Consider the following 24,909-nt stretch of genomic DNA (forward strand, 5'->3'; position numbering starts at 1 on the left):
AAACAGTTTATATTTAAAGTACCCTTCCGTAGGGTAATAATAATTAAAAAAATAATGTCCCAAAGTCCAAAATAAAATAAAATAATAATAATAAACCCTAATAAAGTTTTTTTTTTCTAAAAGAAAATAAACAAATCCTAAACTAAAATTGTCTTCTTTTCTGTTCTTTTTGCTTTAATCTTTAGCTCCAAGTCTTTATGAAATCACCAAACTCTTTGGCTCAATTTTATTTAAGATCCAGAACCTGTAGACACAAGATAAATAACCAAAAACATAAAAAAGGACAAAAATAATAATAAAAAAAATAATAATAAAAGTAAAATAAAATAAATCTAAAACCCTAAAAACAAGTCCGCGTTGGCGGCGCCAAAAATTGATGTGATTTGTAGATAGTGGTAAAAGTGGTTCGATTCTCAGACTTGTGAAGGATATTAATTAGACTTATATTCTAATATTAAAATAGAAAACTCACTAAAAATTATAGCAAACTCAATCAAAGTTGATATCAATATTAAAAAGAACACTGAGGCTAAATTCCACTATTTTCCAAATTCAAAGTGATTTAATCCAATATTTATATTCATGCAATTTTTTTCGTTCAGTTTGATTCTAAACTATTGCAACAAGTAGATTCTCAAAATAACAAGCGTAAATCCGAAGCATGGGACATCAAAAACCTAGGTCCAAGCATACTCTATCAAAAGAAATAACAATTGCTTAACAAGAATCATTCAAACAATTTTCACTCAAGGCAAAACAATCATAAAAATAATTGCGATAAATAAATAAATAAGAATATACCACTTTTTGTTGGAAAAATAGCTTCCTCTATCGCCTCAGCAATGGGGTTTAGCTCCTCAATTTCTTTGTGTCTGCAACGAGTTTCCCGCCAAAAAGCAAAAATTCAAATGTAGAAGATGCGCCCCTTATCCTGCTGCTCGGTGATTTTAAGACTTAGAGTGTCCTGGGTGTAAATAACAAGTAGGTTCCCCTTAGTAATTGAGTTCCGCTTATCCAAATAATGAGTGTCTTTAGTGATTTCCTCCCACGAGCGCAAATACCACTTTTTTGAGGCAATTTTCGCGCAAAAGCTTATTTCTCCGAAAACACCTACAAAAACATAAAATAATCAAATAAATATAAAAGCGAGCACTAACAATACACATAATTGAGATCAAAATAGACACATAAATGGGTCTATCAAATACCCCCAAACTTATTATTTGCTAGTCCTCGAGCAAAAATAAAATAAAATAAAAATCCTAACTCACTGTCGCAGGCATCGTCGATTGCATTTAGCGTATGCAGTAAGCCTTTAAACCCCTAAGTGTTCCTAGTGGCGGAGTGTTGTCTCCGGAGGGCTTACCAGAGGTATACCCACAAAACCTTTATACTCCAGACCCTAGCTATCTACACAGAACCTTGGAAGGCACTAAAGAATCTCCTTAGTTGGCATACTTATTGACTACAGGAGGAAGTACCCTGATGCGAAATTCCAGTTGTTGCACACGAGTTTGCACTCAAACATACTAAAATTCATATATAAGTGACAGAGCTCTACTCAGATAGTTGCACGATGGACATCAATATCCGGATTCGAAACTAATCACATGGATAGATCAAGAAGATGGGTATAGAGAAAAACATAGATGGTTTTGTTGTTTACTAGGTGAAAAAACGAGCACTAATAATACACATAATTGAGATCAAAGTAGACACATAAATGCGTCTATCACATAATATCCAAACCAATTTGGCCAATAAAGCTTTGTTAAAACAATCCAGATCTCTAAACCCCAATCCATCAATTTCTTTGTGTCTGTTGACATTGTCCCAGGATGTTAAGTAGCTCTCTTTCCATCTTGCTTTTTCCACCGGAATAGCCTTTGCACTCTATCCAGTTCTTGGATGGTTGCTTTTGGTATTTTGAAAACTCCCATTTGATGTGAGGGAATTGTATTTAAGACGTGCTTCACCATCACAGACCTCCCAGACTGAGTAAGAAACTTGCCATTCCATTTCAGAAGTCTTGTTTTCATCACTTCAACCAAGGAGGAGAAGGACTGTGTTCTTCTCATATTGAGAAATAATGGGACAACCAAGTATTTTTCATCCAACATCATTTTCTTCATTCTAAGTCTTTTTAGAAGAATTCTACAATGTCTGGAGTGGAGGTGTTTCGAGAAGAAGACTGCTGACTTCTGCAAGTTTATTTGCTGACCTGAAATAGCACTAAAATCAGATAAGATTTGCATAAGATTATTGACATTATGTAGATCAACCTTCACAAACAATAAGCAATCGCCGGCGAACATCAGGTGCGATATTGGTGGAGCATTCTTGGCTATTTTGATGTCATGTATCTTCTTTTCATCTTCTGCCTTTGCCAGAGCTCTTGTAAAAACCTTCATCGTGAGTAAGAAGAGATAAGGTGACATCGGATCGCCTTTCCGTATTCCTCTGGTTTGTTTGAATGCTGCGCAAGGTGAACCATTCAGCATTATTTGAATTTATGAAGTACTGATGCATTCTTGGATTAAGTCACACAAGTGTTCCGCAAAACCAAAACTTCTCATAACTCTGTGCAAGAAAGTCCATTCCACACGATCAAATGCCTTCGACATGTCTAGCTTCAATGCCATGTAACCCTTTTTAGTCTTTTTCCTTTTCATGCAATGAATAAATTCATGAGCCAATGTAATATTGTCCTCTATCTTCCTGCCTGGAACGTACGCGGCTTGCATAAGTGAAATCAGCTTCTCCATCACTGGTTTGAGTCTCAAAGCTATAATTTTTGTGATCATCTTAGAAGTTGTATTACACAAAGCAATAGGCCTATAATCCCCAGGTGGTTGTGGCAGTTGCGTCTTTCGTATCAGACATAGCTTTGTTTTGTTCATCTTTCAAAGAAATCTCCTACTCACAAAAAAACTTTGCATCATTTATATGACATCGACTTTTATAGTGCTCCATTGCGTCTGGAAAAAACCTGGTGGAAAGCCATCTGGACCAGGTGCTTTCCATGGCTGCATGCTTTATAATGTTGTGTGAATTTCTGCATCATCTGGAACTCTAGTTAAAGTAGCATTTTCATCATCAGTAATACAGTTTGATAGTAGACTGAAGATGCCTTCATTATACTCTGGATCTGTGGTGCTCATAATGTTGGTGAAGTGTGATGTGAGAATTTGTTCAAGATTTTCTCTGCCAGAACACCATGTGCCATTAGGTTTAAGTAGAGATTCGATGTGATTCCTAGCTTTCCTACTGTTTGCCTGTTGATGGATGTACTTGGTATTTTGGTCCACTTCATGAAACATTGTGTCTCTCGATTGTTGTCTGTAGAATTCCTCCTCACGTACATGCCATTCATTTATTTCCTGCTCAATCTGCTTAACTTGCTGCATAACAACACTGTCCATACTTGATTGCTGCAAATAAGTTAGTTTATATTGAAGACATTTAATGTTATCATGTATATTACCAAAAGTTTCCATATTCCATTTTGATAAATCTCTTTTAGTGGTGTCCAGCTTCTTATCTAATCTAAAAGATGCAGAACCCTGAACATGGTTAGACCAAGAGCACTTTATCTGATCCTGACAAGATGTTTCCTTAAGCCAACACTCGAAAAACTTCCAATTTCCAGATTTAACAGTCTCATTAGGATAAAAATCTAGAAATATAGGGAAATGATCCGATCCTAGGAATGGCAAATGTTTTAGAATGACATTTGGAAAAGTTAATAACCAGTCAGGATTTATAAGGGCTCTATCAAATCTGGATTTGAGCCTACCAGTAGCATTTTTGCTACTAGTCCAAGTATATGGACTTCCATGGTATCCTAAATTGGATAGACCAATTCCATGAATGAGTTGGACAATCTTAGAAGTTTTTGAGGAGGAGCCAGAGTTGTTAGCGCTCTCATCAGCATGCATAGTGACATTTAAGTCACCAACAAGGATACAAGATGCATCTATATTGAAGTTATCACATATGTTTTTAATAAAATTCCATTGAACCTTTCTTTCTTGGGGGTATGGAGAACCATACACACAAGAGAGTAGCAAATGTGGTTTAGCAGGATCACTTTTGACTAAGCAATGAAACATATTTTTATCTTTATAAATAATATCAAGTTGAAAGCCATCTTTCCACAAGAGGCAAATACCTCTAGCTCTACCTACAGAAGGTACATAAGAGGAATTTGGGAACCCTAAGGGTCTAACAAGTTGAAGAATCTTATCAGAGTCTATTTTTGTCTTTTTTAAGAAGACTTTGTCAGGATGAAGCCTTTTATTAATATCAGAGAGATAGTTTTTGGTGTCCTTAGCAGTATAGCCATTGCAATTCCAAGACAATATCCGCATGGTGTAATAAAAAGCAGGAAATGAACTTAAAGGGGCAACAACGGAAATAGAAGCAAAAGAAATAGTTTGTTGAAATAATTTTGGGGTTCCCTGCATGGTATGACCCTGGCTATGATCTATGGTTTCAGCAGTGTGAGTCCTTGGTTCACTAGCTTCCATCATTGGGATATGGAGACTTTCCAGATTAGGGATATTAGTAGCATCACTGGTAATAGGGGCTTGGACATGGATGTTATGAGGGTTCATTTTGGGTTCATTGTTAAGTTCAGAGTTCCTCATACGTTTGCTCTGCCTTAACTCATCTTCAGTCCTTCTTTCTTCCATCATCAATGCAGCTTCATCTTTATCCATACTTTCTCCATCATTTCCTTCATAAACATCAGCCTCATTGTTCAAGTATTCCTGGTATTCTTCATCATTCAAGGTATCCAAAAACAAGAGATGTGAAGTATACATACACTTGTTATCATCATGATCTATAACAAAGTCGTTTTATTCCATAGAGAAAGAGTTTTTTTCACGGAAGATAGTTTTTTTGTCATAACAAAAGCATGGGACCCCTGAATCCTTGTATCCCAAGATTCCCAACAGAGTCTTGAATGAGAGGTTTACAATCATCATGTTTCATCCAATCCACATTATATTTAAAGGGAGTAGGTCCGTCGTTCCAAGTGTTATGGGTGTTCAAACAAATAGGAACATGATCGGAAATTATCCTACCTAAATGTCTTATGGAATAGTTAGGAAATGATATATTCCAAAAGGAATTCACTAAGGCCATGTCTAGTCTTTCTTCTATAAAGTCAGCGTCAGATCTCCTATTATTCCAGGTATAAGTATAACATATAGATCCTAGATCCATCAAGCCACATTTGCTAATAATATTGCTAAAAGTTCTCGCTTCTTATTCATTAAAAGAAAATCTACTTTTCTTTTCTTCTCTATGAAGAACTACATTACAATCTCCTAAGACAATCCAGGGAAAATCAACTGTCCTTGCTAGTTGCTGAACTATGTTCCATGAATCAACTTTTTCTCTGGTGTAAGGACTGCCGTAAAAACAAGTCAACAGCCACTTGGGTCTATTGTTACAAGCATGGATTATTACATTTATATACTTATGGTTGCGGTTGATTATATCTAATTTCATGTTATCCTTCCAAATCAAGCATAGAGCACCAGCTACACCCCTTGGCGAGACCAGCCAATAGTTACTAACGTTTAATCTCATAAGTAACTTGTGCATAGCCATATTTTGTTGTTTGGTTTCAGACAAAAATAATAATTCCGGGTTATTATTGTACAGAATATCCTTCAGGCTGTTAACCTTTTCAGGTTTCCCTAAACCTTGGAAGTTCCAAGCAATGTCACTAATGAACTGCCAAAAGTAAGAGACTATGGGGTATTCTAAGGCACGTAGCACAGGGTTACCATCATGGCAAATGAGACAAGCCAAATCCAATTTGAATTTCAAATTGGGGCTAAACTTTGTGATGATTATGTATGACAGATTAATTTTGGGATAACCATTCATAGTATTACTGCAAACAGGGGTTCTAACACACATAACCAATTTAAGAGAAAAGATTATTGGTTTATCAAGATAAATAGATTTTATAAATACCTCTTGAGCAGTTAAGAGTCTTTCCTTAATGATGAAGTACCTTTACTCCCCTACTTTGTCCACTGACTGATTTACTTTATCTACCTCTGCAAGGGACAGCAGGATGGTCGGTGTAATTCTTTGAGTTCCTGTTGTTCCTTGTTGTTTCCTTTTTTTCCAATTATAGAAAATGGTACCTGGAATGAGACAAGAGAGCATCAGACTTGAGATTGATTTTGACATTCTTTTGCAAGATTTAAAGAAATTCATAGTAATGAGAACAAAAAACAGAAAAAAGGGGAAAGAACAGTAATATATATTCAATCAATTAGAGACAACTAGGGTTTTATCAACTTAAGATAAAAGGATAAACAGAAAATAGACAGTGACAGAAAAGAATTGATAGAGATGCAAGCAAACTAAAATCAGAAATAGGGGTAGCAACTAAGATTTTGCAAAGAAGGCGGATTAAAAAAAAACAGCCCAATTAAAGTAGGCAAACTAGAAAATAAAGGAATTAAGAGAGAAAGAGATGAGGAAATTCAGTATTTCAGAGTCTTCTAAGCAATCGTAAGAAACCAGACGGGGGGTCAAGAGAGCCGAGGAAGAAAATCCGAGAGATTAGGTAGCAGGGTCTGTATGGCCGATAGAAAAGAAACAAAGCTAGGAGTCTTCAAAGGTTTTTAGTGACTGAACTTAGGGTTTAGTGTCTCAGGAACATGGAGTCTTGGTGACTTTAGTGTCTTGTGTAGATCTCAGGCTTAGAGAAATGATTTGTTCCAGAAATTTAATAGTTCGCTCGGGAGATTGTGGTAATAGATCTGATATGGAAAAGTGGTTTTTTGATATACATATGAGGTAGTTATTGGAGGTTTCCGACTATTATCGCCGTCGCCGGCGGAGGTTACTGCTGGCTACTTTATGGTGGCGTTTTGGGTTGTTAACACTGGTAACTTATGGTGGATATGGCGGTGGCAAAAAAATCGCCTCAGATTCCCATGAGAAAGAAACAGAAAGATAAACTCGCGGACTTGGACTTCTGGATGGTAGCATGGTAAGTAAAATATAAGTCGTTTTTAATCTTCCAACTGAGATATATCTTACTATAATAAGGAAAAGCCCTCCTGTTGGGTGGTTTTGGTGTAACATATCGAAATTTCGAAATTATCCTTATATAATTATCATATACTCCTAAATTGGGAAGGCTAAATCTGTAAACTAGATTACCAAAGGGATCGGCTATCGAAATCTAGTAAACCCAATTTTGCGAATTTACATTTCTTTCTTCTTTTATCTCCTTTAATTTTATTTTCATTTTCCACCTTCTCCTCTTCGTTCATGTTCCTCGAAAGAAATCGAAACCCAAACTTCAATTCTGAAAGAAGCGGTATAAAAACTGCGGTTTGTGATCAAATCTTGTTTTCAATGAGTCTCCAACAATCTTTTTTTCCTTACCCTCTTTATTCGCTGCTACTTAAACAAATGTTCTCCTGGTGCTAAGTTTCGGATTTTGGGTTTCTCGAAGAACAAAATGAAGGGAAAGATTTATGGTTTCCCAAGTAAATATGCATGAACATTGACTCAAAACTCGACACTGGTTCTGATTTTCTAAAGGTATGATTTTAAGTATGCATCCTACAATTTTTTATATTCTTTGCATGTGAAATTAGGAGTTTAGGGTTGTATACAATTTTTTCCAATCTTGTAAACCAATCTCTTCGTAACAACCTCAATATGATCATGTTTTCCTCAATATGATCATGGTCATGATTTCAAGGGTTTGGTAACTTTGTAGAGATTAGCGGTGGCGGAACCAGAAAATGAATGTTGGGTGGCTTGAAAACAAACTGGTTGTACTTGGGCTGGCTTAAGCCTAATATTTGGGCTTTATTTGTTATAACCAAACACAATTACACTACAAAATGTAATGTTTTTTTGGACTTTGGGCTTGCTTAAGCCAGCCCAAATCTCTACATAGATCCGCCCCTGGAGATTAGAAAAATTGAATCCAGAATAACTAGATTTAACGTTTACTCAAATCTATTGATTTTCCATTTTTGGAAATCACAAGTCCATATGCTGTTTTCCCCTGAAATTCACATTTTATGCAGGCTACTCTTATACTCCAGCCACTTTTCAAATGATCTGTAACCATTGTTTGGGAGGGCGATTCAGATTTAGCGACTCTGTCAAGCACTTTCTGCAAAGAACGTGAGTTTGGGGACAACTTAGTATCCTTATCAAGTATCAACGTTGGGCACTTTATGGACTTGATGTCGGAGTTTCCATAAATAAATCCGGAAATGGTCTCAATGACTTCACAAGTTTCCGTTCTATATTTACACCAGCTTTGGTCATCGTAAGAGTTTCAGGTACACATTGAGACTTGATTTGACTGGGATTGCATTTGGATTTTTTTTTCCTTCTTCTAATATAAAACTGTCTACTCCTTTCATAAATTTCTAGCTTAAAGTTGCCTGTTTGTGTTAACTAAATTAGTTTTCTGTTGGTTTTTCACAAAAGAGAGAGTCGTAAAATTGAAAAAAACTAAAAATGAAGCAACATTTAAAAAATTAGCATTGCAGCAAAATTGAAAAATATGCAGCAATGCAGGGCAATAAGCTATCCAATCTAAGTCACCACGTCCAACGCCGATGTCCTAAATGTGTTACTGATTGAATTGGTTATACTAAGGATTTTATACTGTTAGTAGTGGTGTTTCTATAAGAGGCAGAAAGCTAGGAATGTGATGTGTAAGGTTGCAATAGTAACTGTAATGGGTCTGTGTGTATTATATTTGGGGTTGTAAACGTCCTGATTCCTTAAATCTGCCTACTTGAGAGAAAAAGGATTTCATTTGTTGTGTTGGTTGCATTTGTAGTGATACGTATTAAAGGTTCCCACTTCCAGGTAGCCCCGACCTTGGTTATGCAAGGAGCGCTCCCTCAATTGCCACTACGGCTGTCATGTTATGCTAAATAATGTTAAAACGATGTGATTTCTTTTTCTTTCACTGAATTTATGTTCTCCATCTTTATCACTGATCTTGGTTTTAGATGTGTTTGTTTCAGTTTTATGAACTAAGCATAAGCTTCCGATTCATGTTCTCTCTGTCACGGCTGACTAATTTTATCCTCACTTTGTCAGCAACACTAATATAAAGATCACCCGGTGGGCGGGCCCGCAAAAGGTTAACAGTAACCTGGATGAGCTAGCATGGAGTTGAGCAAACACCTATGGGCGTTTCTGTTTCATCGTCATATGTCAAAAAACATGTATGTCCGTATTCTGCACCATTATACCTGTGCTCTCGCATTTCAAGCCTATTTTAGTCGTTAGAAACCTATTATCTTAAGCATGCTTTAGTCTTCCAGTCCCCGTCATATCACCAGGTAGTGCGTACGTCACACCACGACCCTCCCTCGGTTCATTGCAGTTCTGAGTTATCTCTACGAGTTGCTCCCAACCTCTCCCGGAACAGTGTAGATTATTTTCCGCGCTCATCACTAAAAAGGAAAAACAAAAGAAGGACAACTCACACCAATCAAAGTTATTTATATATGGATTTACTTTCTTTTCTCTTCAGTTTTTATTTTGATAAAATACCTCTATTTACATCCATATTGTTTTGTATCCCAAACACCCCCGAGCTTTCTCAGGAAAATAGGCAAGAAAAAAATAATTTCTTCCAACATCCCCTCTCTCAACCAAAGCTATTTGATGGCTAATGAATCTTTTGAGTTTTTGGTAGCCCCAAAACATTTTAATTTGAAACATGAAAAGTTATAAGTATGCAAGAAAATCAGATACGTACAAATGGCATTACACAAAATCCACATGTAAAAATATAAACTTTTCTGAAAATTCTTAGATGTATAGGATTCTTCCTAATTAAACCCGGACTGTACAACTGTATTCTCTGTCGTTTTTATTTTTCCTACAGACATACTCCAAATGGTTGGGCGCAAGATAACTGAAAAAGTGTTCTACCGAAGATACAAATATGAATAAATCACCTTACCTAAAGCATGTGTTTAGGCAGCCGAGACTATTAGTTTACTCCAACATCTCGTTAAAATATTTTTTTTTTGGTATACTCAGCGCTGAAAGAATGAAAGCACAATCAACATAACGTTCGTTGTTGAGGGATGATTTTGGTTTTGGTTCTGCCGGTCCTAGTCTCACTAAGTGACCTCACTTTACTAGAAACCGTAAGAGAGAGAGAGAGTTATTTTTCCATTTTACCTTGTCCTTCCCTTTATGACATCATGACACATGTCCTAACCTCCTCTTTATTTGTTAATTCCTTCTTTATCGTTCTTCCCCCATGGGTATTTTCTCATTTGGGCTTGGGCTTAGTCCCCAAGTCCCCACACCTCATATTAGGCTTACCTCCTTTTTCAGGGGCACCCCAGGCCCGTTAAGGGGCACCATTTTTCATGTATCAACATTAGTCTCCTGACTATTGGGTCAATTATCAGATGATCCAATAGTCAAATCACTTTGCATCCTTAGTCGCCACGTGTCGTCGGGACGGGGCGATTATTGTATCATTTATGGCGATGTTTTCCTTATATAGGAGCATCGTTCTTTCAATCCCATCATCGGTTTCAAACTTTTATTTCCATTTTCCTCTGTTCATGTCGGATACCTCGCTCTGATGGCTCACTCCCTTCACAGATACGTATTAACCTTAGCACCGGTCCCTGCGCTGGTTTCAATGTTCAAGGGGCTAGAATTGGTGTGCTTATCGCTGGTAAAGACTGAGATTGAGGCGCTTTGTGAGCATAGACTAGCGAATATGGACTCTATGCGCGCTCCGTTTGCGGAGCATTATGAAGCACATCAAGCCGCTAAAAAGGTCGGACACGTAACATCCGTGATCCAGCGTGCTTTAGACGATGCTGTCACATCTCGGTATGTCGCTAATTCGTTACTCATAGAGTCTTCGGTAATGAGGGAAACTACAGAGCATGCCATTACTGATTGTCGTTCACGTATCTCCGACCAAGTGACCCCGCGGCTTCCTGGACACACGCTGTCTCTGGCGGCTGTTTCTGCGCTTGTAAGTTTGTCTTATCTTGAAGATGAACTCGCGCGCTTATTGGTGCTGAGAGAGGAGGTGGATGTACTGTGGACTCTCTGGCAAATTCGTCAAGACAGGGCGCGTAGAGATCATGACGAGCATGAAGGAACTCTCGTACTCGCTCGTGGAGCAAGGGCTAAAGGAAAAGTCATGCAAGACATCCATAGGATGATAAGTGACGCAGATTGAGAGTTGTCTCAAGCCAACATTCAGTGTGACGAAGGGTATCTCATGGCGGAAACCGTGGACATGGACATTGCTTGCTGTCGCGTATTGATAGTCGGCTAGGTTGCATCATATTTTGGGACAACTTACCTTGTTTGTTGCTTTTGGTTGTTTCTTTTTATGCACATTCTTTGGAGGTCTACCTCTTTTGTGTATTTGTTTTTTTTTGTTGCTAATTTCCAAACTTTTTCTTCTTAGTTGACTCTTTCCTTATCCCTTGTCTCGTGGATGTTGCCACACCGGTCTTGGGTCTTAGTCCCCGAGTCCCCAGTGTTTATATCAGGGTTTCCTTTTTCCTCTTGGGGGTACCCTAGACCCGTTTAAGGAACATCGTTTTTCGCATATCATCATTAACGTGGGTTGACACGTATCACAACATGCAAGGAGAGACGTGAGTGGTTATTGCATCGTAAAGTGCGTCATCTCCCTTTATATATGGTTCCCATTCCTTAGTTTAGTCACTAGTTTTTCTTTTAACTTCACCATCACCCCTTTTTTTTTGCTAAAAAATCGCCAGTATGGCTAACCCTCTTCATGGATACGTGTTGTCCTTGGCGCATGTGCCTGTGTTGATCTCAGCAATGTCTAAACATGATGAGTTTAAGCGATTGTTGCTCGTGAAGGCCGAAATCGAAGCGCTTCGACAGCAGAGAATGGCGAATAGAAATATTATGCGTGCCAATTTCAGGGAGCGACACGAGGCGTACCAAGCTGCTCAGCAGTCTGACTCATCAGGTCGCGTGTCATTCGAGACCCAACGTGCGCTGGATGAGGTTGTCACTGCTCGTGACGCGGCTGATCAATTATTCGCAGATTCCTTGATAATGATGGCTACTATAGATCGCGCCATTTCTGATTGTCGTCTCTGGATTTCTTGCCAGGCAGCCCATCACTTCTTGGGAAAATTCTGACCTTAGCAAACGCTTATTTGCTTGTATCCCATCCCTATCTTGAGGGTGAGTTGGCGCGTTTGTTGGTTCTAATGGAGAAAGTGGGCCTGCTATGGACGCTTAGATTGATTCGTCAGGATAAAACGCGTAAAGAATAAGATGAGCATGAGGATACTCTTTTGCTTGCTCGTAGGGCCGACGCTAAGGGTAATATTATTCAAGATATCCATAAGTTGGTGAATGAGGATGATCAGGATCTTCGTTTAGCCACCGCGCAATATGATGACGTACGTTTGATGGTGGAGGCTCTGGATGCGGATATTACTCGTTGTCGTACATTGATGGCTGATTAGGTTGCGTGTCCTTCTGTGAGGGTTGTCTTTTTCCTTTGTTTTAATGTCATGTTTATGGCTCCGCTGTCGTTCTTCTTATGCGTCTGTTCTGAGTGTGAATAAAGTTTTGCTTCAAGTTGGAATATTATTCCTCTCTTTTTTTTGTTACTTGTCACCAGCTAGGATGGGTAGAGGTAGTGCATGTCTTCCCCTTTTACCCCTCTTTTTGTGAGAGGTACAGTGTGTTGGGTAAACGGTGTTAGACTGTGCCTCCCCTCCCCTCTTTTTTTTTGAACGAAGAGGTAAGGTGGGCGGGCGTTTGTAAAACGCGCCTACTCTCTCTTTCTCTTTTATCGGAAGGGAGCGGTGAGGTGGGTGGACGTTAGTAAAACGCGCCTACTCCCCCTTTCTTTTTCCATCATAAGGAAACAATGGGGTGAGTCGGTGTTGGTAAAACGCGCCTATCCCCCTCTCTTTTTATCAGAAGGAAGCGGTGGGGTGGGCGGGCGTTTGTAAAACGCGCCTACTCCCCCTTTCTTTTTCCATCGGAAGGTAGCAGTAGGGTGGGTGGGTGTTGGTAAAACGCGCCTACTCCCCCTTTCTTTTTTATCAGAAGGGAGCGATGGGGTGGGCGGCATTGATAAAACGCGTCTATTCCCCCTCTCTTTATTTTTTATCACAAGGGAGCGGTGGGGTGGGTGGGTGTTGGTAAAACGCGCCTACTTCCCTTTTTTTTTATCGGAAGGTAGCAGTTGGGTGGGCGGGCGTTGATGGAACGCACCTACTCCCCTTTTTTTTTTTTATCATAAGGGAGCGGTGGAGTGGGTGGGAGTTGATGGAACGCGCCTACCCCCTGGCGTTCCCATAGCCTTTTGTAGATTTGTCGGCCTATCGGGCGCCTTTGACATTCCTATGACTTTTTGTAGATTTGTCAGCCGACCGTGCGCCTTTGGCATTCCCGTAGCCTTTTGTAAATTTGTCAGCCTATTGGGTGCCTTTTAGCCTTCCCATGGCCTTTTGTAGATTTTTCAGCTTATCGGGCGCCTTTGGCATTCCCGCATCCTTTTGTAAATTTGTCAGCCTATTGGGTGCCTTTGGCACTCCCATGGACTTTTGTAGATTTGTCACTCGACCGGGCGCCTTTGGCATTCCCGTATCCTTTTTTAAATTGGTCAGCCTATTGGGCGCCTTTGGTCTTCCCATGGGCTTTTGTAGATTTGTCAGCTTAGCGGGCGCCTTTGACATTCTTGTAGCCTTTTGTAAAATTTTCAGCCTATTGGGTGCCTTTGGCGTTCCCATGAAATTTATAGATTTGTTAGCTGACCGGGCGCCTTTGGTATTTTCACAGCCTTTCGTAAATTTGTAAGCCTATTGGGTGCCTTTGGCATTCCCATAGCCTTTTGTAAATTTTTCAGCCGACCGGGCGCCTTTGGTATTCTCTTAGACTTTTGTAAATTTGTCTGCCTATTGGGCGCCTTTGGCATTCCCATGGCCTTTTGTAGATTTGTCAGCCGACCGGGTGCCTTTGGCATTCCCATAGCCTTTAATTTGTAAATTTACACGCCGTTGTTGATAACTTACTCTTTATTATTCAGCGCGGGTTCTTATACATTGGCCGATTTATACATAACACTTTTTCAACCATTTTTCATTGATGGGCGTTTTGACTTTAGTTATCCATTCATTCTCCTAAGCTTGTATTATCCGCCGTATGCTACTTTTCTTATCTTGAACGAGCCTTCCCAATTTGCAGCAAACTTCCCAGCGCTTGCGTTCCTTTGTACATGAGGGGCGATTTTTAGGACCAACTCGTCTACCTTGAAGGTTGTCTCTTTCACGCTTTGGTTGTAATAATTAGCCGTGCGCTTCTTGTGAGCTTTTGCGAATCGTTCCACTCATACTCTTCTTTCTTCGATCGTGTCTAGGTGGGAAAAATGACTTATTTCGTCTGGTGTGGTGTGACTAGCCATCACCACTCTTGCTGACGGAATCGCTATTTCTGCTGGCAGTATCGCATCTTCTCCAAAAACTAGTGAATAGGGCGATGCTCCTGTAGAGCTGCGTTTCGAGATTCTATATGCCCATAATGCGAGTGGTAACTGTTCATGCCATTCTCGGTGATGATCATGCATTGTTCTGCCTCAAAATCCGGATGAGTGTCTTATTCGTTGCTTCTGCCTGCACGTTCCCCTGGGGGTAGTAGGGTGTTGATGTGTGCAGCCTTGTGTTGTATTGGCGAAACAGATCTATTACATCCTTGTTTACGAACGACTTGGCATTGTCCGCTCTAATTATCATAGGCACGCCGAACCTGTAGATGATATATTCCTTGATGAACGCAGTCACAGTTGCTCCGACGTAGTCTTTGAGGGGTATGTCCTCGATCCACTTTGATGCATACTCGGTTGTTTTTTGTATTTGTTTGTGGCACTTTGAATACATCGGGTTGACGGGACCTATAAGGTCTAATCCCCAGCTATGGAATTTCCATGGTGTTATTATGCTATGTAATTGAGTGTGCGACGCCCGAATCAGGGTTCCATGCATCTGGCATCTTAGGCATTTTCGGACGTGCTCCGCGGTATCACTTTCCATGGTTGTCCAATAAAATCCGCCTCCATAGAGTTGTAGAAACAACTTCCGCATTCCTTGGTGCTCAGCGTCATGAGACCGAGTCATTACTTCCTTTGCTTCTTGGTCAGATAAGCATCATAGCGCGGCGTTACTGTATCTCTTGCGATAAAGGACACCCTCGTGCATGAAGAAACGCGCTCTCTTCTTTTGGATCTTTAGGGACGCCTGTCTTTCGTTAGGTAGCTTCCCATGTTGGATGAGATCTATGTAGGGTTGCCTCCAATCTGCCCCTTCAACTGTGCAGACTTCCACAGGCTGCGGTGGAGCTTGGCAGTCCGCAGAACTATCTTGGCAGGCTGTTGCTTGCGCTGACATACTTGGACAGTATATTCCCAACCTCTGAAGTTTTCTATAAAGATGAACGGCGACGGTTTTCCCGCATGTCTCTGCATGCAGCCTTTGGAGTATGCTTTCCACTTCTCTTTTGTTTACACACCTTGAGAGGGATCCTCCGGCGGCTCGATAGTACAAGGATCCTTGGATTATCACGAATTTCTTTAAGGCTTGGGTAGGCATTACGCGGTCTTCATCCATCTGAGTTAGGTCTTCAGTATACACTTTCCTCCAATCATATACTTCCTAAAAGGAAATGTCTTCTTTCCAAGTGCTAGGCATCTCTTTTCTTCTCACTGTGACTGTATCCTCTTCTTCCCCACTTAGTTGCATCTTGATCGCCAGTGTTTCTAGATCATCTGTGTGTCGGTTGCCGCTTCTTCCTATATGATGTAATGTTGACCATGTCTGGTTCATCATATCTTGGTCCTCCGCTCGATAAGGCGCTAGGTGCGGCTCCTTGTCGTGGAAATCTCCATTCACCTGATTTATCACTAGTTTTGAGTCCCGTTTTACTTTTATGCTCCCTAGATCGAGCTCTTTTGCTAGTCTGAGGCCCAGGATTAGTGCTTCATATTCTGCAACATTATTACTGCACGGGAAATCCAATTTGATCGAATACGAGAGTAATTCTCCTTTTGGGACTACAAAATCTACTTCCTCCCCTCTGACAATGCCAAATGTTGATCCGTCAAAGAACATGGTCCAAGGTTTGTCGATATCTGCGGCTGCCACTTCTCCAGGTATATATTCGTGCACCTCATCATCTACCTCTCCTGGGAACATGGCCATAAGGTCATCTATCGCCTGTTCCCTAACCGCGTTTGGTCGCTGATATTTGAGATCGAACTCCGACAATTGTAGCAACTATCGATCGGTTCTTTCGGTTAGGATGGGTCTCGAAGCTAGGTAGGCTGTGGGGTTCACCTCGGCCACCATAATGGTATCGTGTGTCAGAAGGTAAGGGCGTAGATTCTGTGTTGCATATATGAAGGCTATACATGCTTGCTCTACGCGTGTATATCTCAATTCCGCGTCTCGTAGAACTCGGCTAACGTAATAGATAGGTGACAGCTCGTTTCCTCCCATGTCTTGTGCGAGAAACGCGCCTATCGCTGAGATGGTATATGTCGTATATAGATAGAGGGGAACCCCTTGTATTGGGGGTCTGAGGACCGTGGGGCTAACAAGGCATTGCTTCGGTTTCCCGAACGCGGTGCACTACACTTCTCCCCACACAAAGGATACGTCTTTCTTTAGTAATGGAAGAAACGCAATCATTAACTGCGCTAAACCAGGTATGAAACGCCGTATGTATGATATCCGTCCTATGAAGGCTTGTAGTTCTTTTGCGCTTTTCGGTGGTTCCACAGTTGTGATCTCCACAGCTTCGCTTAGATCTACTTGGATTCCTTCATTAGTAACCAAAAAACCTAGGAACTTTCCTGATGTTACCCCGAAGGCACATTTGAGGGGGTTCATTTTGAGCTTGAATTTCCTTCATCTCTCAAAGGTTGTCTTCAAGTGAGAGGTGTGATCTTCGGCTTCTTGCGTTTTGACCACAATGTCATCAACGTATACTTCTGCCGTTTGGTGTAATAGATCGTGGAATATGGAAGTCATGGCGCGCTGATATGTAGCGCCAGCATTCTTTAGACCGAAAGGCATCACTACATAGTAGAAATTTCCGTACGGGGTTTTAAAGGAAGTCTTATTTGCGTCTGAAGGATCCATGTTTATTTGATTGTATCCGTTGAAGCCGTCCATGAAGGAGAATCGCTTCTCCCCTCCTATTGCGTCTAGCGTCATATCGATGTTTTGCAGCGGGAAGTCGTCCTTTAGGCACGCTTGGTTTAGGTCTCTATAATCCACACATCACCTGATCTTTCCGTTATTTTTTACAATGGGAACGATGTTATCTAGCCAAGTCGCGTGCTGGATGGGCTTTATGAACTTGGCCTTAAGCATTCGCTCCACCTCTTCCTTTATCGCGAGAGCGGCGACCCTAGGGAATTCCCAGCTTCTTTGCTTTACAGGCTTGAACTCGGGTGACACTCCGAGATTGTAGGCCACAAGGTCGCTATCTAACCCCGACATCTCGTTATAGTCGAAGGAAAAGACATCCTCGTAGTCTCTTTCTTTATCCAAGTTCTTACTTATCATGATGGGGCGCTTGTCCTCTTATGTCCTTATGTTGATTTCCTCCATCCCGTCCATAGTAAGGTCTCCAGGCGTCCGCTCTTCCGCGGCCTTAGAGGTTGCATCTATGAGTTAGTCTCGCATCTCCTCATCATCAACTGCGTTGTAAGGTAGTTCCGCCAGACTTCGCTTGGCGTCTTCAGAGGAAGTCTCCACTTTGTTTGTCATCGTATCACCGCAATCTTGCACATCCGCGGGTGCTCCCTCAGCTAATTGCTATAAGTGGTAAATGTTCCCTCCACCTGGCTTAGAGAAGCGCTGGAACCTGGGTTGCTCTTCTTGTTTTCTCTTCTTTCGGAGGGAAACACCATTCTGGACGGGATAAACACGGACTTAGTCGGCTCCGGATTTTCCTCCTTGCCCCACTTAGGGAGCGGGGTGAGTCGCGCTTCGGGCACTTCATCCGCCTCCTTTGGTTCGTCGTAGATGAACGCAACTGCCATGTATGCTTGTTTTGGGTCGAAAGGGTTGCTCGTAGCATGGATCCGATACTGCCTTCCTCCTATATTGGTTTTAACACACTGGTGATACGTCGACGCCACCACCTTATGGTTAAGTAGCCATCCCCTTCCAAGCAGTACATGGAACGTGGTGTCATCTTCTAATACATAGAATAGTGTGCGTGCTCGGATAAGACCGACTTTCATGACTAAGTTAACAATTCTAATGGTTGTTTGGGTATGACCTATGAATCCATTTACTGTTGTAGTTCGCATCCTGATCGCAGACCGCTATACTCCCAAGATTTCTAACATGTGCATGGAAGTTAAATTCAAATACGGGCCTCCATCTACAAAAGCTCTCTTCAGCGGATGTTTGTTGATGTGCACTGTTAAGTACAAAGGCCCGAGGTATTCTCTCGGATAGCAGATGTCTTCATCTGTAAATACGACCGTCTCTTTAGGGAGAGGGACGTAAGATATTCCTGCTGCGATAGCCGCTATAGCCTTTGAAGCTTCTTTAATTTGATCTTCTCTGAAGCCGAGGAAGTCGAAAAAAATTTGGGCTAATATTGTTTGGGATAACTTACTGGCTACGCCATCTGTGTTTGTGAATGCAAGGTTTTCCATTTCTACCTCACACGCCTGTTCCTCGTCGTTGCCCTGAGGTGTCCAGACATATCCACTTGGGTCATGAGAGAGCATCATGACTTGATGTTGAATCGCCTCACCGCCTTCAGGCTTACTCATTTTGATTTCACCTATTTCAAACTTTCTCTGGAACATTCTTAGGAGGTTGTAGCAGTCAGTTGTGGGGTGATGTATCCTGCGATGGAAGTGATAGTACCTAGCGTCGTTCTTATCCATTGATCTAAAAGACCCATAATTTGTGGTGCTGGGATCTGTCTTTTTTGGAGGCAACTGGGTTTCTTTGTTTTCTATCCATTGCTCTAAAAGACCCATAATTTGTTCTTTACTGCAAGGTAAGGGCGGAGGGATCATTTGTGTGCTCCATCCTTCTCGGTTATTGTTCACGCGAGTATTCCTAGGCATGGTTGACAGGGTGTTGAATGTATTGCGTCAGGCATAGTCTGAGTTGTACTCCTCGACACAATCGGCGATTCTTGCTGCCGCTTCTTCCAATTCGACGAATGTCGTGAATCGTAAGTTGACCAGGCTTTTCTTAAATGATGGTGTCATCCCGCGTGCGCAGATCTCCACTAGCGCTTCTTCTTTGATGTGTTCGTGGCAGTCTAAAGTTAGGAGACTGAACCTGGTGATATATTTTCCTATTTCTTCACCTAGGCATTGGTTGCACTTGCTCAAATCTATAGTAGTGACCTTTATTTTTGATGAATAAAACTTTCTAAGGAAGAGAGTATACATGGTCGACCACGAGCTAATACTTCCTTACTTTAAGTTGTCATACCAAGTGAACGTCATATCAGTTAGCGACTTTGGAAACTCCCTCAAACATAGCTTCTCATTAGTTATGTGATCATTCATAGCAGATAAGAACCGGCTAAGATGCTCCCGTGCATTCCCTTGACCATTGTAAACCTTGAATTTCGGCGAAGTATAATCTTCTGGGTACTGATATTCTGTGATTTCGTAGGAGTACGGGCAGGCCATGAAATCGTAGTGGTTCTGCTTCACGACTCTGTAGTTCGTCTCCAAGTATTTGGCCACCGCCTCTTGTGTCATAGCCGTATGTTCTTCATTTTTTTTCTCTCGAATCCTCTGTTGCTCCCTTGGTAGTCTGCTCGGCGCTGGTTACCTTCAGAAGTTTCCTCAACTCTTGCTCTCTGCGGACGTGGTCCTCTAGCTCTTTCTGATCTCCTTCATAGAAGGCTGTGTAGATGGCGTGTTCTCGCCTCCCTACTGTTTGTTTTTCTCGTATGGAGCGTCCGATCTTCTTACCTGTGTGATTGGGTACGATAATATCCCTACTATCTCGCTTTCTGGGTTAAGTGGTGGGTCATTTGGTTGATTCTCTACCGCGCCTGAGTTAGCGCCTCCTAGTGTGTCATGGTGAGTAAGGCACGAGCCTCCGGGTGTGGTTTCCAAATGTTGAGGGGCGATTTTGGTTTTGGTTCTATCCGTCCTAGTCTCACTAAGTGACCTCACTATACTAGGAATGGTAAGAGAGAGAGTTTCCTTTCCATTGTACCTTGTCATTCCTTATATAGACTTTCCCAAAAGCCCCTCCTTTTATGACATCATGACACATGTCCTAACCTCTCTTAATTACTTCTAACGCCACTCCTTAATATAACCTCCTCTTTATTTGTTAATTCCTTCTTTGTCCTTCTTCCCCAATTGGTATTTTCTCATTTGGGCTTGGGCTTAGTCCCCAAATCCCCACACCTCATACTAGGCTTACCTCCCTTCTTAGGGGCATCCCAGACCCGGTAAGGAGCATTATTTTTTATGTATCAACATTCGCCATATAAAGTTTATTCTGAACTACTTATACATATTTGGAGATCTTGAGTTACATTAACTATGTGATAACTGAATGTATTCGTTTTTTAAAACAACAAGTTTAATACCTCATTGAACTATACTTGTGATAACTATGCCCCATCTGTGAATTGAAGCGTGGAACCGCGTAGTCACGAGACTCATGAGTCACGACTAGCATAAATTTTGTATGAGTGAATAGAGCCCATGACATGCATGGATTTTGTAACCTCTTGAGGTCCTAGTTTTGAAAGGCTATTATCAAACGGCGGAAAAAAAAAATTGATCGCGCGCTGCTCGAGCATTTTTAATTCATCAACATCTCAAATCGACCATTTTAAGAACTGAACAACACTTAATCAATCTAACTAGTAAGGTACCGGCATAATAACTTTAATATTGTACCATGCCGGTAGTATATTCTTTGATAGGTAAAAAGTAATTTTTCTACCGGCATAGTGTTCTTGGTTGGAGACAATGCGTCAGCATCCATTTCAAACAAGTGATATTATTGGCCGGCATGGATGTAGCATAGAATACTATGCCGCTAAGGTGGGTGTCGGCATTGTACTCATACTACCGCCATGCCGGCACTGAGCTTTTTCAGATGTAAAAATTGCGAATTCAAAGAGAAATAAGTCGAATTCCAACACATTAACATTTGTACATGAGTATTTGGAGTACCTGTATACGGAGCTTGTTTATTTTATTGTGTTGGTTCTTCACGAAACTTTTCGTGCTCATAAAAATCATGTTTCAAGGGTGTAGGTTCCACAAATAATTGCAGTTATGGATTGTCATCATTAGCCGAAGATTCAAGATAGACTCCTTGTCGTAGTTAAGTTAAAGATTCAACAACTTTTCTCTCTTCACTATCATCCACTGTTTTCACCCAAAACCTTGCTCTCAAAATTTTCCCTCACTCTCACCTCACCCAAATCATAATACACTAATAAGCATTTAATAAATAATCTTATAAATTTTCTAATTATAATTAACCACTAAATATGATAGTGAATAGTAAATTAGGAATTAGTTAAAATACATGGATAAGGGGTGACTCTGATTTACTATTTAGATCATATTTTTGTCTTTTTACTATATCCCCCAATTAAAAAAAATATTCCTCAATTGTGTGTTCTTAAAAATAGTGTCGGTATTTTTTTACATATTAATGTTGAGGTTTGTCCTCTCTCCTCTCTCTTCTCTTTCACTCTTCACAGAAAGAGAAAACTTCTCACCGGCAATACACTTCCGGCTCAAATCTGGTCTTCTTTGGGCCGGATCTGAGCGGGATCTTTCCCTTTTGTTGTTTTAGGTTAGATCTTTTTTCTTAGCTAATTTTAAAAGGTCACTACACCCGAATTTGGTGTAGTGACCTTTTGGTAAGTTTTGTACACCCTTATGGTGTTTTTATCTCCTCTATTAGAGAGGTTTATCTCGGTTTTAATGGCCGTTCTCGCGTTTTATGGTTTATCACTTGAGATGATTTTCAACAATGAAAATTTCATCATTGTTAGCTCCAACGACGGAATCTTCACCGAAATCTTCATCATCTATTTATCCAGCGAAGAAAACTTCATGATTGATGCTTTTGATGACGAAATATCCATCACAAGTTTTAAGAAATTTGAACAAATCACTCCAACTTTTGGAGTGAAGAAGAAAAAAAAATGGTTGGAATACACTTCCGAGAAAAACCATTCTCTCCCCGACTTAATCGGTTCTTATTCATGCTTGTATTTGTTCTACACCAACAATCCTTCTCTTTCTCTTGTCGGATTTCTCGGTATACTTTTTTTTTGAGTAGAAAGGTTAAACTTGTATTGATAAAAAGAGAATTATAAATATATAGAGGTTCATAAGAAGAGAACCCCTTGAATATTATGTTCGAGTTTAAAGGACTCTACAATCTATGATGACCTACCAATGGGTGATCACGTCTCTAAATGTATAATGCTTAAACCAGTTCTCAGAATTCCTCCATTTGTAAATAGATTCTTTAACTTCATTTATGATTGTTGCTGAAGGCCTTGGTCTTTTTCCTGCCATTATTCTTCTATTCCTTTAATTACATAATTCCCAGGTAATAGCAAAGGTTAATAGTGGGCAGATTTTTCTCCATGTATTTCTTCCTCTTCTGTTCTTCCAAGCTTGCAGTAGTGCTGTTATGTCTCTGGCTTGAGACCATTTCACATTGAAACCATTCAAGAAATAATTCCAAACTTGCCATGAAAAAGTGCAGTGTAATAAAAAGTGGTTAACTGATTCTTCTTCTTGTAAGCATAAAGAGCACCTTGTGTTGTTAACATTGCATCATCTTCTTAAAAGATTATCTACAGTGGGAATAGCATTTTGAGCAGCTGACCATAAGAAGATTTGAACTTTTGGAGGGACATGCTTTATCCATATACAAGAGTAAGGAACTTGAGAGGAAGGGGTGTCTGCTCTTTCAATCAACCAGTTATAACAGTTTTTTGTGGAGAATCCATCTGTGTCTCTCCCTTGAATTGAATCTTCTTCTTCTGTGAAAACTGGGGGTTCTGCAAGCAAGTGTAATAGTTCTGTGGTCTCTATAAGTTCTTCATTGTTTAAGTTTCTTTTCATCTGGCAATTCCAAGAGCCATTTGTCACCATTTCTCTGAGTGTAGCCTTTTTGTGTAGAGCAATCTTACATATTCTTGGAAATCTCTTTTTAAGTGGCATCTCTATCTTCAATTTGTCCCACCAGAATTTAATTGATTTGCCATCTTCAACCTTTGTATCAGTGTTTGCTTCAATAATGTACTTCTGTTTTTGAATTCCTTTCCATATCTCCCTTCCCTGTGACCCATAAATATGCTTGATCTCCATGCATTTTGTAATTCACCACTTTCCTCCACAACTGCTTCTTTTCATGTGCATATCTCCAAGTCCATTTGGAGATTAGTGCTTTATTTGTTAATCTTAAGCATCTAATTCCCAAACCTCCAAGTTTCTTTGGTTTACTTATTTTGTCCCATCCAGTCCAGTTATTTTGTCCCCATAGAAAAGCTCTCATGATTTGGGTTAGTTTCTGCTCCAACTTTGCTGGCATAGTAAATATTGAGAGAAAATACATGGGTAGACTAGACAATGTAGATTTTATCAAAGTCACCCTCCCAGCTTTTGTAAAGAACCTTCTCTTCCATAATGCCAACTTTTTTTGGAATTTCTCAATAACCACATCCCATACTAAAGCATTTCTACTATTGGCACCTACTGGAAGCCCAAGATATTTAAGCGGTAATTGTTCAATTCCACAGTTAAGAATCTCAGCCATTTTCTAAATTTTTTCATCTGCTCCAACACTGAGGATTGAACTTTTGGATAACTTCACCTTTAGCCCTGTCATTGCTTCAAAAATCTGTAAAATGATGAGAAGGTTCTCAGCCTCTTCTTCTTTAGCATCTAGAAACACTAGAGTGTCATCTGCATATTGTAAATGAGACACTGCTAGTCCATTATTTATGGAGAACCCTGAAATCATGTTGAGCTCCACATATTTATTCATCAATTTAGTGAAAATTTCTGCTTTATGAAAAGAAAAGGAGATAAAGAGTCTCCTTGCCTCAGACCTTTCTGAGGTTGAAATTTCTCAGTTGAGGAACCATTTATTAAAACTGAATGTTGTGCAGAGTTGACACACCATTCAATCCAGTTGATCCACTTTTCTCCAAATCCAGAAGCTCTTAACACATGTATTATAGTGTGCCAACTAACATTGTCAAATGCTCTGTGTAAATCCAATTTACATAGTACACCTGGAACTCCACTCTTTAGTCTTGCATCAATTAATTCTCCAGCTACCAAAATTCCATCCAATATTTGTCTATCTTTTAAAAATGCCCCTTGATTCTCAAGTGTCAACTTTGGGATCACTTTCTTTAATCTAAGTGATAATAATTTTGAGACTATTTTATATAAGTTGTTAACCAAACTTGTTGGTCTGAAATCTTGTGGAGTTCCAACTTACTCTTTTTCTGGAATGAGACTTATAAATGAACAATTGGTTCTCCAATCAAGTTTCTCTTTAAGTTGAAATTTCTCGGTATACTTGTACGACATGTCTATTTGTATTTTCTTAATTTTGATTTTAAACCCGTTATAACCTTGAATTTTCATTAATGAAGAGGTTCTTTGTATCAAAAAAAATGTTGAGGATTGTTTCTTATTTAAACAAAATATAATCACCATTGTATGATACCAAGACATTATATATATAATTTGAGTACAAATTGCTGGCCTCACATTAAAAGTTAGGCCAAAAGCTCGAAGTTTAGAGCTCTTGGCCCACGATAAATAGAAATTCAGGA

At 40.2% G+C, this 24,909-nt stretch overlaps 1 protein-coding gene across 1 annotated transcript; it reads right to left on the reverse strand.

Moving 5' to 3' along the window:
* Nucleotides 1-23,879: 23,879 nt before the first annotated feature.
* Nucleotides 23,880-24,661, reverse strand: LOC113359096. The gene is made up of 3 exons (XM_026602784.1): nt 24,570-24,661; nt 24,172-24,485; nt 23,880-24,073 (listed from the first exon to the last, which is right to left on the reverse strand). The coding sequence occupies exons 1-3, from the start codon at nt 24,659-24,661 to the stop codon at nt 23,880-23,882; spliced, it is 600 nt and encodes a 199-aa protein (XP_026458569.1).
* Between the last annotated feature and the right edge of the window lie 248 nt (nt 24,662-24,909).

The sequence above is a fragment of the Papaver somniferum genome, chromosome 3 (assembly GCF_003573695.1).
Source record: "Papaver somniferum cultivar HN1 chromosome 3, ASM357369v1, whole genome shotgun sequence".
NCBI classification, from domain to species: Eukaryota; Viridiplantae; Streptophyta; class Magnoliopsida; order Ranunculales; family Papaveraceae; genus Papaver; species Papaver somniferum.

Bases quoted from the DNA above. Each gene is read 5' to 3' on its own strand.
- LOC113359096 (XM_026602784.1), bottom strand. From the start codon at position 24,661: ATGTCGTACAAGTATACCGAGAAATTTCAACTTAAAGAGAAACTTGAT. The intron at 24,486-24,569 runs GTAAGTTGGAAC...ATTATCACTTAG, and splicing joins AGTCTCATTCCAGAAAAAGA to ATTAAAGAAAGTGATCCCAA. The intron at 24,074-24,171 runs GTCTGAGGCAAG...ACATGATTTCAG, and splicing joins GAAATTTCAACCTCAGAAAG to GGTTCTCCATAAATAATGGA.